We start from the raw sequence: 16,623 nt of genomic DNA, 5'->3' as shown, positions 1-16,623 counted from the left end.
AGAGAAGATGTAAACAGCACACATTAAGAAGGAGGTAAAGGTGAAAACAGAGAAGTTTAGAGGGTTGAGAATATGAAGAATAAAAAGTAAACCAGTGCTAGGATATAATGTACTTTGGATGGGTGAGGGTGCTGATCAAGCCATTCTCAATGGTTTGTAATTTGTGGAGTAATCAACCTAGCAGCCTTCTGGCATATGAGGTTTGCGCTTGGGTGGTCAACTCTGTGTTAAAACATCACCTGGTATGCTCTGGAGCCCATTGTGACATGACAGTATGCCACACTTGCACATGAAAGCAGTGAGCTGAGAATTAGAAAGATTCTCATGCCTCTATTTTCCCTAGAGCTCTCTTCTCAGCTGGCTTAGGTTTCTGTTTCTCCTTGCCTCTTATGTTTCTCTGAACAGACCGCCTCCAGAAGTCCCTGTGGGAGTAATCACTGGCTATATAAATTCCATCTTGGGCACTGGTGATGTGGTCATAATAATGGGGCGGGTATGAGGAAGTGGAAGAGGGCAGAGCACAATTAGAAGGAGCGCAACAGGAAATGGGGAGGGAGGTTGGGTTCTGGGCAGCTGCCAAAATGTGCCTGACATCAACATGGACATTGGCTTTGGCTTACAGCTAGAAACCAGATGGCTTATGCATGACTTGAGTGCATAAAATAGGTCATCAGCATGGCAAACAAGATACAGGGCTTGCTACCAGATTAGAGTACAGACCCTGTGGTTATTGGAGCGGTTAGATTTCTAGAAGTGACCAGCAATGGTTGAAGACACAAAAAAAAATTAAAGCCTGGCAACAGCCAAAGAAAGTAAGCCCAAGTCCTGATGGCTGGTGAAGAAAAGCTGAAGATGAGATGATTAAAGAAGATCATGGATGTGGCTCATTGGGGTCCCTGTTGTGACCCAAGATGTCAGGGTCACATGGCAGTTGAAGAAAATCTGGAACATGGCAGGCAGGCAGTTACAAGTTCAGGATGTGCACTTGGCTGGTGATGAACATCTACCTAAATGACATTGAGAATTGTACCTTTAACCTGCTGTGGTCTGCATCCTTCCTGTCTTGTTTGTGATAGTAACTACAATGTTTCTTTAGAGGATGAATGTTGAATTTGACAATTTCACAGCCATGTGTACGATGGGGCATGGCCCGCCATACTGAGATGAAGTGCTATCTTAGTAACTGAGCAATGAATCAATCAGGGAGGCAGAAACATCAGCAGTGTTGTTTGGGTAGTGGTAGTGGAGCAGTATTACTAATATGAGGTTCATAAGATTTAAGTTATCTATGCATTTAACAAAGGTGCTACAGTAATCATGGGTGACTTTAATCTACACATAGACTGGGCAAAGTCTCTTAGGGAACAGTGACCATAACATGATAGAATTCTTCATTAGGATGGAAAATGAAGTAGTCCAATCCGAAACGAGGGTCCTAAATATAAATAAAAGAAACTACAAAGGTATGAGGGTTAATTGGCTATGATAGATTGGGGAGCTCCATTAAAAGGCATGATGGTGGATAAGCAATGCCTAATATTTAAGAAACAAATGCATGCATTTGTTATACATTCCTTTCTGATGCAAAAACACAACAGGAAAAGCAGCCCAATCATGGCTAGCAAAAGCAGTACAAGATAGTATTAGATCCAAAGAGGAGTCATATAAAGTTGCTAGAAAAAGCAGCAAACCTGAGGATTGGGAGCAGTTTAGAATTCCGCAGAGGAGGACCAAGAGATTGATTAAGAGGGGAAAAGTAGAGTACGAGAGTAAACTTGTAAGGAACATAAAAACAGAGTGTAAAAACTTATATTAAGTATGTAGAAAGAAAAAAGATTAGTGAAGACAAACACAGGCCCCTTACAGTCCAAAACGTGAGAATTTATAACAGAGAACAAGGAAATGGTAGGGCAACTACTTTAGTTCTGTCTTCATGGAGGAAGACACAAATAACTTCCCAGAAATACTAGGAAACTAAGGGTTTAGTGAGAAGGAGGAGTTGAAGGAAATTAGTATTACTAAAAAAAAAGTGCTGGAGAAATTAATGGGACTGAAAGCCAATAAATCCCCAGGGCCTGATAATCTACATCCCAGGGTACCATAGGAGGTGGCCATGGAAATTGTGGATGCGTTGGTTATCATCTTCCAAAATTTTGCAGAATCTGGAGCAGTCCTGGCAAATTGGAGAGTAGCAAATGTAACCCCACTATTTAAAAAAGGGAGGGAGAAAACAGGGAATTACAGACCAATTATCCTAACATCAATAGTAGGGAAAATGCTGGTGGCAATTATAAAGGATGAGATAACAGGACACTTAAAAAATATCAACGGGATTAGACAAAGGATTCATGATGAAAGGGAAATCATGTTTGACAAAACTACTGGAGTTTTCTTGAGGACATAACTAGCAGAACAGACAAGGGAGAACCAGTGTATGTGGTATATTTGGATTTTCAGAAAGCTTTTGATAAAGTCCCGAATAAGAGGTTAGTGTGCAAAATTAAAGCACATGGGATTGGGAGTAATATATTGGCATGGGTTGAGGATTGGTTAACTAACAGAGAGTAGGAATATATGGATCTTTTTCAGAGTGGCAGGAGATGACTAGTGGAGTATCACAGGGATCAGTGCTTGGGCCCCAGCTATTCACAATATATATCAATGATTTGGATGAGGGAATCAAATTTAATATATTCCAAGTTTTCTGACGACACAAAACTAGGTGGGAATGCGGGTGGTGAGGGGGATGTTAAGGGGCTTCAAGACAATTTAGACAAGTTGACTGAGTGGGCAAATACATGGTAGATGCAGTATAATGTGGATAAATGTGAAGTTATCCACTTTGGCAGGAAAAACAGAATGGCAGAGTATTATTTAAATGGTGATATATTGGGAAATGTTAATGTACAAAGGAACCTGGGTGTCCTTCTTCACCAATCACTGAAAACAAGCATGCATATGCAGCAAGCAGTTAAGAAGGCAAATGGTATGTTGGCCTTCATTACGAGAGGACTTGAATCCAGGAGCAAGGATGTCTCACTGCAGCTGTACAGGGCCTTGGTAAGACCACACCTGGAGTATTGTGTGCAGTTTTGGCTCCTTACCTAAGAAAGGATATACTTGCCAGAGAGGGAGTGCAGGGAGTGCAGCAAAGGTTCATCAGACTGATTCTTGGGATGGTAGGATTGTCATACGAGGAGAGATTGGGCCGACTAGGCCTGTATTCATTGGAATTTAGAAGAATGAGAGGGGATCTTTCTGACAGGGATCGACAGACTGGATGCAGGGGTGATGCTTCCTCTGGCTGGGGGGTCGAGAACAAGGAGTCACAGTCTCAGGGTATGGGGTGGGCCATTTAGGACTGGGATGACAAGAAATTTCTTCACTCAGAGGGTGGTGAATCTGTAGAATTCTCTATCACATAAGGCTGTGGGGGCCAAGTCACTAAATATAGTTAAGAAGCAAATAGATAGATTTCTAGACTCTAAAGTCAAGGGGTATGGGAGAGAGCAGGAGTATGGCATTGAGATAGAGGATCAGCCATGATCATATTGAATGGCAGAGCAGGCTCGAAGGGCCGAATGATCTACCCTGCTCCTTTTTTCTATGTTTCTATATTATGTTTGGGACTGTCTGGGGGTCATGTAACCTACTCTGAACCATGCCCAACAACAACCCTGGGTAGTTTGGTTGTTAAAGGTTAAGGGGAGCCCAAGTTATTTTACTGGAAAGAAGGTGCAAGATATTCACACCAGTAGACAATGGCAGGAGCATCTGTGTCGACTATTTAGTTTCTGAGTTTCATCGGGAGGTGTTTAGAATGTCAGATTTTGTAAAGGGCTACACTTTACACTGTCTATTTAATTCAAGATGGATGGTGTTCGGTGTCTAGAGGATAGCTAATTAGCATTTCCACCTGAATACATGGTCCATGTGATTCATGTTGCTTTGAGAGGGTAAGAGCCCATAGCAAGCCACTGTTGTCTTGGCTTACAGGGATTTCTAAGATATCACTGAACCTGACAGAAGCAGGTCAGTCTGCAAGAATCTGAGAGACAGCAGAGAGATAGAGGCAACCAGGCTCTATTGTTCACCATGCAGAATGTGGATGAGAGCTCACGCTCAGGTTGAAAGGACCAAGTTCATGAGATGTTAAATGAGACGTTAACATTTGACTAGCTTTGGCTGGAGGGAGGAATCTTCATGATAACCCTAACTGTGAAAGTCAGTTTGGGGATTAGAAATTATTCGGCTGGAAAAGGAATAAGGAAGCAAGTAGTGAGTGATGAGAATAGCTTTGGATTAGTTCCTAGAGAATGAAGTGCCCGTTGAAGGGACAGAGTAAAGTAAAACTGTAGATGGGGATTTTTGGTTGTTTTAAAAGTTAAATGGGTGATCTTTTCCATTGTTTAAAGTATAAGTTGCCTATCGAATAGTGTTTAGACAATGTTGTTTTTAGTTTGTTTATTATAGCAAAAGTCTTAAAACTTGAAATCTTGAGAGATCCTTCCAGTCAGTCACTGGAAACTCAAATATCCTTCTAAAAGTTATTGGTCTTTACAGGGATCGCAACAGTAGTCATTAGCAGATAGCAAACCAAGTTAAAACAAACTTATGCGATTAAAAAAGAATCACACTGTAAACTATTGGCAGGAAAGTTAGAAACTTGGGCCAGTATCCAAGATAGGAATACCAATGCAAAACTAAAGCCCCAGTGCTGGGAAGGTATGGATTTTGAAATCTCCTCTTGAAGCCTGAGGGGAACAAGTTGCATAGCCACTATTATGTCAGAGGTTCCAAGGCTACTAACAATAATTGTACCTCACAAAGGCAACAGATAAAGGATTTCCTTGAAGGATATAAATAAAAATAGTCATACCAGTTAATGCAGGGACACTAGATTCATCTAGTGACATTGCGGTCTTGTACCACCTAACAGCTTCTTTTACTTTTCCTTGTAATACCATCTGATAGCCGAGTTCATTTGCAAACTCTGCATTACGTGAAGACATGCTGAATGCTCTTTCAACCAAGGTATAGGTCTGTTGAAGGACAATCTGGTTCCGTCCGCACTATATTAACATACATAAGTGATAATTTACATGAATGAGCAAATTATAATTCAAATATTTCAGTTACTAAAGTTTCTTACATTCTAAGGTGAACTTCTATATTACTTTGACAACGATGTAAACAAATGAAGTGCAAAGAAGCAAAACTTCCTCAGCCCTCTTGGCACACTTGTGCCACTACCATAAATCTGATGGGAGTGCATATGTTAGATAACAGTTTGTGCTAGATGTTCTCATGCGACTTTACAAGAATTCCCTATTTCCCTGGCAGAAATTCCCTATTCAGAGTTCCTCAGAGGTCAGCATATCTTTGGTGGCCAGAGTCACAGTCTGGACATCAAGGATACATTTTGCAACCATCCAGGGCATGTGATTACAGGCAATGCTGCAGTAACGGCTTGGGCAATTGCATTTAAATGAGACGACTTCCCACTGGCTGCATATTCCAGCAGGGTCATCAATGCAGGTACCCAGCTGGTGCAATCCCACACAATGGAGAAGTTTGTTGCATTGAGGATTTTCTGGACCAAAGTTATTTTACCAATACAGTACGTAACAAATGATGGGCCCAGGGTTAATTGAATAGAAAGCATTCAATTATCACAAAATGCTGAAAACACCCAGATCTTCATCAGCCATCTAGATCAAATGGACATCTCCATGCTTTCAAAAGGTTTGCCACACCTCAAATCATGAATGAGCTATATCTCCTCCAATTTCACTTCGGGAAGTCCAAAAGTATAGTTTTTGGCTCCCCACACTGCTGTTTCCTTCCCCCAGTCGCTCATACTGAACCAGACCTTACTCAAATTTGTTTCCAGTTCAACCCTAAAATGAGATTTAATCCCTATATCCTTTCTGTCATGAAGCTTGCCCAATTCCACTTGTATTGCTTGTGCCATTTCAGTCTCAATGCTACTGAAAACCAGTCAAATTTGTGTCATCTCTAAATGTGATTATTTCAATGCCCTCTTTCCTGCCCCATGACCCCCAACTTTTTCAGAATAAAACTATTCCTAATCTGTCATAGTAAATTCTAACCAATCACCCTTGTGACCTACACCAGCTTCCTGTGCCCTATCTTATTAAATTGAAATGATTTATTCTCACTTTCAAATTCTTCCATAGCTTGAGTCCCTCCCTATTCATTTAACACTATCCATTTGAGAGACTTGAGACTATCCTCACCTTGCTGTAGCTACCAGGTTTCCAGAGGCCCAGGAAACCCAGCCAGCCACTGTTAAACCTAAAGTTTAACCTGAGACTTCTAGCCACATTAACATTTTAAAATGCCCCTGCCTTCTGAGAGTGGGTTGGCTGCCTGCCCCTTGCCCCTTCTCAGTAAAACCCAGAATGTATCGTTTATCAGTAATCTCACAGAAATCAGTAACACAAGCTTTCAGAGCCACACAAAATGTATAAGTAACTCTGCTAATGTCATTTTATATGTTTAGAAAATGCTGGAAATACTCAGCTGATCTAGCAGCATCTGTAGAGAGAGCAAAAGTGTTAACATTTCAGGTCGTTGACACTTCCCTCTTCAACAGCAACGATTTACTACATTGATGCTGTCCTGGTCTGCAGTTCAATTTCATCCTTTGTTTCATTCAGTGTTTGAAAAAAACCTTTTTCCTTCCTTTCAGGTGTCAAGAATCACAAGCATCAACAATCAAGGATACCAATGCCCCTCCACATCCTTCTTCCCTTTCACTTTCTTCTAATTCCATTCCTTCTTCCAATCTCATTTGTTGCTGCTTTTTCACGATTCCCTCTGACCCTGAACAATCAGTCCTTAACTTCCATTCCTTTACCCTGCTTCAGTGAATTTAGACAACACTTAGCTCTCCTTCCTGTGCCTTTGCCTCCACTCCCGCTTATGTGGCCAGAAATCTTCCCCCTCACACAGAAGACCCTTTCTCCTGTCTTCAGAATTCACCTTTCCACCTGGACCGCTCCATCTGGTCTTTTACCCTCTCTAGATCTTTTCCTTGTGAACTGCCAGCATGACATTGGCCATCTTAATTTCTCTGTTCCCCTCAGTCATTCTAACCTATCTCAGTCCTGAAAAAAGGTCAGCTACCTGAAACAGTAACTCTGTTTCACTCTCCACAGATGCTGCCTGACCTATTCGTAGCATTTCCTTATTTCAGATTAGGTCAGGTTTTATTTCAGATTTTCAGCATCTGCAATACTTTACTTGTGCTACTTATACAATGTTTTTAGTAAAAGTGAATAATCGAGAAAGACAATGGAAACATATCTAGCAAATGCCTAATTTAAAAAGGTGATGAGTAGACAGAATAAAGAGGTTAAAACTAATAAAATACCAGCTCCTTTCTGTAAAAAAATTAAATTCTAGTCTCAAATGTTTTCACCCCGCCCTCGTCCCCTGACAATTTTATCCAATTTCTTTTGTCATGATTACTTTTTGGAATATAGTTCCACCAATTTTGCTGTAGCAGCCACCCTGAAGGGGCTAATATTTATATCTGGGTGTCAACAATATCATTAAGCTATCTAATCATGGAGGGTATTATCATAAAGCCTGATCTCTTCAACGCCCAATATTCACACACACTTCCAGGAGAGCTGGCTGGGTATCAGCCAGAAGTGAGAACCTTGCCCAACATCCCATTCTCAAACCCAAGGCTCCAGAGGAGAGTTGCTGAACTCTTACTTCCACTTTGACAGCGATTAACTGACTCAGCACAGGCTAGCATCAAACTTGGACTCTGCATAATTTTTATAGCTCAGCTATTTGCTGAATCAAATTACTTAGGCTATAACGAAAAATATTTCTGTTTCAAAATATTAACAAACTTACCATCCTACTGAAAGCCAGTGCCATTTTATAAAAGAGATCAGGATTATGTGGTTCAAAACGGTCCAGTACACTGATCAGATCACCAAGTCTAGAGCCAGCCTGGAAAGATGTTGATAACTAATTTAAATTCCATTTCACAGACTTTGAATGGTACACCTTAACAAATCTTTACCTATGTATTATTAGCTATGAAACTTAAATATATTTAAATATATTTGCTAAATGTTGTTTCAATTGCCTCACACACAGAAAATTGACAACAGTGCACATTTATATTCTGACCTTTCATAGGTCCTTAATGCAGATGGACAGTTATCTTGAACCTAATGTAAATTTTAATTTCGAGTTGAAGATGCATGTTGAATAATCTCATAATTCTTACTCCTGACAGAGCATCTAGCACAACTCCCACTTAAGAGTTTGAAAATGATCTCTTTAAATACATTTCATTTAAAAATTGCTGAAGGTTTTAATCCCCATACAGTACGAGAACAACATTACTAACTAGCACATGATTTTATGTGGCACAGATCTTAGTATCTCTTCAACGATTTGTTGAAGGAGGCAGAAATATGGGGCCATTAGCTTTGAACGTTGCCACAAATAACACCCATGAACAGATTTAAGAAACCTGACCAGGCTTGACACTGATGAGTATTGACATTATAAATAATAGATCACTTGTAACTGGTGCTTCATTATAACATTTTCCTTACCTCCTTAATATTTCCCTCTCTGCATAAAGAATGGAGGGCCAGCATCCTTAGACCTTCAAAGTTATGACTGTCTTTCTGTAAGAGTCTGTGATAGATTTTAGAATAAATTTTAAATTACTGTACTAAATTACAAATGAATGGAATCTTAATCTCTAAATTTTACCAGATGGATTAAATGCATTCTATTTATTGAGAAACTGTAATGGTACTGAACTTTGCTTTTGGAGAATTTATGTTTTAAATTTGTCTTAGCATTTAAGAAATTGTATTGCACAAAATATATATAGTTATGTTACCACAAGCCAACTTCTATTTTGTAATAGTAATGAAAGTGTAAACATGTTGAAAATATCTTCATCAGATAAATAAGTTATATTCACGACATGCACATCTATTTGATCACTGAAAATAAAGTGCACCTGGAAAGGCAATAAAATTGTGTTTTCCAATTAATGTTTTTTTTTGTTCTTGGGATGTGGAGTATGCTGCATGATGGTGAAGAACACTGTAAAATCACCAGCAAGAACTCCACTCCTGATCCTATAATAGAGGGAAGGTCATTGTTGTAGCAACTGAAGGTGGTTGAATTGAGGACACCCCATTAGGAACTGCTGTAGGGATATCCCGAGGCTGCAGTGATTATTTTATTTTCGTACATGGGTTGTGGGTGTCACTGACTGGGCCAGCATTTATTGCCCATCCCTAATTGCCCTTGAGAACTGGGTGGCTTGCTAGATCATTTCAGATGGCATTTAAGAGTCAATCACATTGCTGTGGGTCTGGAGTCACATGTAGGCCAGACCAGGTAAGGACAGCAGGTTCCCCTAAAGGGTATTAGCAAACCAGATGGGTTTTTTACAACAGTCAACAATGATTTCATAGTCATCAGTACTTTTAATTCCAGATTTTGATTGGCCTCCAATAACCACAAACATCTTCCTTCATCTGAGGTAGGATTCCACTCCTGAAGTGTTTTTAAACTTAAGAGACTCCCAATGATTTCAGTTTTGCTAAAGCTCCTTTGTGTCATTCTCAAGCAAATGTTGCCCTAATAAAGGTAATTACTGTCACCTCTCCTCTGATATTCAGTAAGTTTCTGTCTGAATCAAGGCACTGACGACATCTGGAGCTGGGTGATTATAGTGCCAGTGAGTGGATTATTAAGGATTTAGTGTTGTTTGATGCTGGTAGTATTGTCCATCAATTTCCCAATTATTGGGCAATAATTAGATAGTATATCGCTTGCCAATTTTCTACATTGTAACATAGATGCCAGTGTCACAATTACACTGGAAAATCTTGGCTGGAGAGGCTGCGAGTTCCAGTACACAGGTCTCAGCACTACAACCAGGGTGTTGTCAGGGTCAAGATGGATCCAATGCACTCAGCCATTTCTTATGTCACATGACATAAACCAGACTAGCTGGACACTGATATTTATAATGGCAGGGACCTCAGGGTCGGCTGAGTGAGACTGCCCTCTTAAGCTGAATATGTTTGAAAATACTTCAGGCTTATCTTTTACACTCGTGCATTGAGCTTTTCTATAATTATGGGAGCAGAGTTCCTTCTTCTTATTAGTTGCCAATCACTGATTTCAACTGGGTGTGGTGATATTGCAGGGTTTTGATCTGATCATAATGGTCTATAATCTTCTGCCCTTTATATTTAGCATTGAGGTAGCGCAATGTTCTAATGAAGGATGGCTGGGCCATAAGATTACAAATTGTGATAGGGAGCCACTGTTAGTGATAAAAATTGAAGTTCCCCAACCAAAGTACAACCTGCTTCCTTCTCTCAGTGCTTCCTCTGAGTATCATTCAACACAGGGGAGTACTAATCCATCAATTAATGAGTGGAGAGTGATAAACAACAGGTTTCCTTGGAAATTAAAGCTGATAATTAAAAATGGAAACAATGCTATAATGGTAGATTTCTTTTATAATTTTATCATGGTTCTGCTTACCCGAGTAACAATTATAGACTGTATTAAAGTGAGCTAACGCCTTCCTATGCAAAAAAAACAAAAATACCTGGAAAAACTCAGCAGGTCTAGCAGCATCTGCGGAGAGGGACACAGTTAACGTTTCGAGTCCGAATGACCCTTCAACAGAACTAAGTAAAAATAGAAGAGAGGTGAAATATAAGCTGGTTTAAGGGGAGGGTGGGACAAGTAGAGCTGGATAGAGGGCCAGTGATAGGTGGAGATAACCAAAAGATGTCACAGACAAAAGGACAAAGAGGTGTTGAAGGTGGTGATATTATTACACCTCTTTGTTCTTTTGTCTGTGACATCTTTTGGTTATCTCCACCTATCACTGGCCCTCTATCCAGCTCTACCTGTCCCACCCTCCCCTTAAACCAGCTTATATTTCACCTCTCTTCTATTTTTACTTAGTTCTGTTGAAGAGTCATTCGGACTCAAAACGTTAACTGTGTCCCTCTCCGCAGATGCTGCCAGACCTGCTGAGTTTTTCCAGGTATTTTTGTTTTTGTTTTGGATTTCCAGCATCCGTAGTTTTTTGCTTTTGCCTTCCTATGCAAAGTCATTTGTGTTTGTATGGTTAGTGGAAATATATTTCTGGAGCCAGGTCCCAATTTGATTCTGATTCCGGAGCACATTAAATAGTGTTACACCACCAGTTTCAGGGTCATCTTTCCAGAAATCCATTTCACCCCCATTTGAGCTTTAACCAGGTGGATTATGCCCACGCAGAAGATGCAACACCTGCCCCTTCACTTCCTCTCTCCTCACCGTCCAAGGGCCCAAACACTCCTTTCAAGTGAAGCAGCATTTCACTTGCATTTCCCCTAACTTAGTCTACTGCATTCGTTGCTCCCAATGCGGTCTCCTCTACATTGGAGAGACCAAACGCAAACTGGGCGACCGTTTTGCGGAACACCTGCGGTCTGTCCGCAAGAAAGACCCAAACCTCCCTGTCGCTTGCCATTTTAACACTCCACCCTGTTCTCTTGCCCACATGTCTGTCCTTGGCTTGCTGCATTGTTCCAGTGAAGCCCAACGCAAACTGGAGGAACAGCACCTCATCTTCCGACTAGGCACTTTACAGCCTTCTGGGCTGAATATTGAATTCAACAACTTTAGATCTTAAACTCCCCCTCCCCCCATCCCCACACCGTTTCTTCCCCCCCCCCCCCCCACTTTTTTTTTCAATAATTTATATAGATTCTTCTTTCCCCACCTATTTCCATTATTTTTAAATCTAAACTAAAACCTTGTTAGTCTTTCCACCCCACCCCCACTAGAGCTGTACTTTGAATATCCTGTCTTCCATTCTTAATTAGCACTTTTCTCAGACAAATGTCACCACCTTCGACACCTCTTTGACCCTTTTGTCTGTGACATCTTTTGATTATCTGCTCATCTCCACAATCACCACACCCTCAATGTGTCTCTCCCCCCCCACCCCCCCCCACCCCCCACCCACCTTAAACCAATTTATATTTCTCCCTTCTTCTAACTATGCTTCAGTTCTGCCGAAGGGCCATGAAGGCTCGAAACGTTAACTGATTTCTTCTCCGCCGATGCTGCCAGACCTGCTGAGTTTTTCCAGGTAATTCTGTTTTTGTTTTGGATTTCCAGCATCGCAGTAGCTTTTAGCTTTTTGTTTTTATCTTTGGATTATGACTTTATCTCTGTGTGAATCCACATCCATTGGTCTTTTTGGACACTGTTACCTTGCATTTTTAACGTTTGAAAACAACAGTTTTCTTGTAACTTAAACTTGCAATAGATACATGCACAGAACTACTGTGATCACACTTCACAGATACTGACTGGGGACCATTTACTGAAATGCAAGTGCAGATTGAAATTTCTCCTGAATTGTAAGTAAGATGTGCAATATGCAGGTCCAACACAACATTCTGACCTGCCATAATCACTCACTCACTGTCAAGATGTAACAAGGTTGTTTTCATAGTAAGTTGACTTCTCTACCTGTGTATTGTCTCGATTGTCTGTTCCCAATCCTGCAGGGCTAGTTGGAGTTCTATCTTCTTCACAAAAGCTGGCAGGAAGCCAGGAAAATGAACTATTATCTGGTTTACCATTTCCAAAGCTCCAGAGTAGTTTTGACGCATCTCAAGATATTGCACCTATTATTAAGAAGAAAGAATATTCTGGAACTAAAATGGAAACTTGAGCAAATACAACATCTACATACCTTAATTGCGTTATTAATTTTGGGAAGATAAGATCACTGGAGTGAAGAGCTTTTTTCATCAAATCCTATGGCATAGTATTGGCTGAAAATTTCCACTGTGTGCACTAGGTATAGTGAAGTTGTAAATGCATTCATAAACAACATATTTATGACTTCATTATTCCTACCTAGCAAGGAGAAATCTTCGAGCTTGTAATTCAAACTGCATAAAAGTCACATAAAACTCAGTTACTTAGAAGACTAGAAACTGCTGCAGCTGAGTCAGTGTATTTCCAGGATAGAAAATGTATATTGGTTGATATATGGCCTACTACTGTCATACCTTCCCACTTTGTTAGTTGGCACATTTGCATTGCCTAGGTTCAATAAACAAAAAACTCAGGCAGAAGGACAGGACAGTCAACTTTTCTTCCATTAATTTAAGTGCAAGGATAATCCATTCCGGTGTATGGTATTCAGGCTAAATGCTTTGGAAAGAGTGTTAACACCAAAAGAAATATGTATATGAAAAAGGAACATGCTGCAGTAATCAAGAAACAAAATGTGACTGAGACTGACAGAAAGAGAGTGTACACAAAAGAGAAAAATCCAAATTACATTTTAAAGGAAACTTATTACTTTTTACCTCTGTTGGGTTTGGGTGGAGGGCTGGGGTAGGGTAGGAGAACAGATAGTATTTACAACTCAAGAAATTAATTCAACTGTCACACTATCTTCTACAGTGAATTGTTTACTGCTAACAATGGACAACATTTCATGAAAAAAATTCAAACAGTTCTTAAATAATTTTGATGTGAAATTAGTCTTCAGCAAATTTTTCCATCACCCATTTTCTGCTACCACTGAAGACCAATTTCACTCCTTTTGCTTTTACAGTTTTTTTTTTACTTCAAACTCACCTTCCCCATCATAGCAAATACATCATTTCTGTCCTGGATTCCTTCATCAAAATATTTGATGGCCTTCTTAGCATATGCATCTCTCCCACTGGTTAATTCGATCCATCCTTTCAAAATCAGGCCCTAGAATGACAGTACACTAATTAACACACTGATGTATGTGCCATATCTAGTAGGTCACTACACATTTGATTAAATTTAGAAAAGAAAGTACAAGTTCACAGACATCAGTTTAGTATCCCTTTTGACTGGTATGCAAACACTTTGGCACCTTCAACTGCACACAAATCAGTTATAAACTTATTATTGCTAGGCACTATGTTTAAAGAACTAATAAAGTGGCAGTTGTTGGTTATTGAAATAAGACAGAAAATGTTCAGCAGACCAATTAACACAGTTAACATTTTAGGTCATTGGCCTTTCATCAGAACTCTGTTGATAGGTCATCAATCTGAAACGTTAACTTTGTTTCTCTCTCTACAGATGCTGCCAGACCTGCTGGGTAGCATCTTCTGTTTTTATTTCAGGTTTCCAGCATCTGCAGTGTTTTGCTTTTGTAATAGTTGGTTACTGTTTGGTTTATTTAACCAGCTAATTCAGTTAAATATAGATAGGTTGAGACCTCCAGCATATCTTCTGAATCACCATGAGCAACACACCAATGACATATGGTTTCTTTAAAATAAAAATGGTGGTTAATACCACAGAAAAAAAACCAAGGGAAATTATCAGATAATTTCTACCATAAAATGGTTCTGTACAGTTGAATCCTGGTAATCTCACTAGCAATACAATTTACACTGGGGTCATGGGTTTATAAAATGAGGACAAAATATACCCACTTGCAAATTTTTGCACTGCAACCTATTGAAACCTTCATTCAGCAACTAAATCTAAATAGAAATAGGAAGCACTGAACAATCACACAGAAAAAATATTTATAAAGAGCGTTTGGCAGCTTAATTCTATTCAGTCTGGTAAATATGACTGACCAAATAATTGGGAAACATTTTATGTTTGGATAACAAAAAATGCTGGAAGTCTGAAATAAAAATATAAAATACTGACTAATCTGCAGTGTATTTCCAGCATTTACTCCCTCCACATTATTTTAGTGTATTGAATATAAAGACCAAACGGGGCGGGGGGGGTGGGGGGTGGTGGTGGTGGTGGGTGGCAAGCCTAAGCATCCTTAAGTGGTGGGTAGCAAATTGAACTTATTAAAGGCCTATTGTCAGAGGCCAACTGGAATTTCTTAGTTGGCCTCCAGAACCCCGGAGGCATTGGGGAACAATTGAGGCAGCCTCCTGGCGGTGTGGAGGGGAGTGGCAGGTAGTGGCAACACTATAGGCAGGCGTGGAGGCCTCCCCACCTGCTGGGCTTCAACTGCAGTCACAGGCCACCCTGTGGGTAGCCCTGCTGCTGAAGACATAATATTTAAAATTTTAAAAAGCTCCATCCTGGGAGCCCGCTCCATCCTGGGAGCCCGCTCTCTCTTTTACCCGAAAAAGCAGCCTACTTTTTCAGTGCTGGAGAGACGCCTATTGGCTTTCCAGCTTCGAAAGCATCATCCTTCACCGCCCCTCCCACCCCATCCCACCCCGACACCATCCAGCTCTTTAACTAAGCGGCAAGCCCACATTCTGGTCATTACTCGGCCAAATCAAGGAAAATCACAGCCAGTTGACTATAGAGTGTGGGTTTCTTATCTCATTTGAGCCTGATGGCAGGGTCCTGAAGCCCACGGAGAAAATCTTGCCTGTTATCTACATATACTGGAATATACTTAACTATCATTTTTGAAAAAGTAACTTTACAAGGACAATTTCACATCATGTGAGACAAATTATGCACCACTGAAAGGGCAATTGTATTTTACTGAATTTTCTTAAAACCATGTTTCAAAAGTAGATATCTTCATATTGGTGTGTCTCATTCATTCTTTATCATATATACTTTAAAATTGCTAGTTAGTGGCAATTGGACATCCATTTATGCAAATTCTCCATTTAAGTGATATTATCAATTTCTCCACAGAGTTATCTTTAAAAAATATACTAACCTTTCTTGCTCCATTAGAAAGTTTAATCATTCTATCAACGTATTCACGAGCTTTTTCGTGACGCCCAACATGCCAAAGGAAGATGCCCGCAAAATACAATGCCATCTGTCCTGCAGTTTTCCGGTCGTCTTTTAGTTTGCTATCAAGTTCTTGAATGGCATCACGATCTTTTATCAATGCAAAAAAAAAGAACTACTTCAGGATTTCTGTAACAAAACTGAACATTGTAGTGCTTATCTATTTGATCTAATTAGTTTTTATTTTCTGGCACTTTTTATTTAATGAAAATACGGTTTGAATCTTACATTAAAATGACTGCCTGCTCAAAACAAAATTTTATTTAGATGTCAAGCTTTGTTTCCCCAGTAGTTGAGAAAAGTACTGTGAGCAGCCAAATCATACATAGTAGAAAGGTCGCAGGTTGATTCCAAGTTTGTGCTGAGACAACTGATCTCATCTGTAGCAGTAGTCATGGGACTATAATTGTCTACAACATCTGTCTTATAAGGGAGAATCCAGTCAGAGTTCCCACTTCTGATTATTATGCGGCTCAGCTCTTACGCTTCAAAGTTTTCTCAAGGCTTTGACATAAATAATGGAAACTTTAGGGCAATCAGGTCCATGCCACAGCAAGTGTTTAATGGCTTTTGGAGGAGATAGAGAGCGAGGGAAAAGAAAACGTTGGTAGTAAGTGAATCATGGCAATCATATTCTGCACAAATATAAAAAAGAAAAGAGAAAGGTAAAATCTGGTAGCTCCAATTCAAAGGATGAGAATACCAAGGTTTTATAGTTTAGTACTGAAGAAGAAGTATGTTCTGGGGTAGAAAATATGAATGTGGATATTTTCAGGAAAGAATAAG

At 39.9% G+C, this 16,623-nt stretch overlaps 1 protein-coding gene across 3 annotated transcripts in view; it reads right to left on the bottom strand.

Annotated features, from left to right (window-relative positions):
* Nucleotides 1-16,623, bottom strand: part of ttc21b (tetratricopeptide repeat domain 21B) — a 90,880-nt gene that overhangs the window by 57,682 nt on the left and 16,575 nt on the right. For all 3 annotated transcript variants that reach the window (XM_078552305.1, XM_078552306.1, XM_078552307.1), the window contains exons 4-9: nt 15,761-15,927; nt 13,699-13,821; nt 12,574-12,731; nt 8,613-8,697; nt 7,897-7,995; nt 4,880-5,072 (exon numbers count right to left, since the gene is read on the bottom strand). In XM_078552305.1, coding sequence (XP_078408431.1) covers nt 4,880-5,072; nt 7,897-7,995; nt 8,613-8,697; nt 12,574-12,731; nt 13,699-13,821; nt 15,761-15,927 — 825 coding nt within the window. The remainder of the gene's footprint in view (nt 1-4,879; nt 5,073-7,896; nt 7,996-8,612; nt 8,698-12,573; nt 12,732-13,698; nt 13,822-15,760; nt 15,928-16,623) is intronic.

Source organism: Cetorhinus maximus, chromosome 11, assembly GCF_964194155.1.
Source record: "Cetorhinus maximus chromosome 11, sCetMax3.hap1.1, whole genome shotgun sequence".
Taxonomy (NCBI): Eukaryota; Metazoa; Chordata; class Chondrichthyes; order Lamniformes; family Cetorhinidae; genus Cetorhinus; species Cetorhinus maximus.
Note: the sequence above shows the minus strand (reverse complement) of the source record. Positions and strands in the feature narration are given on the sequence as shown.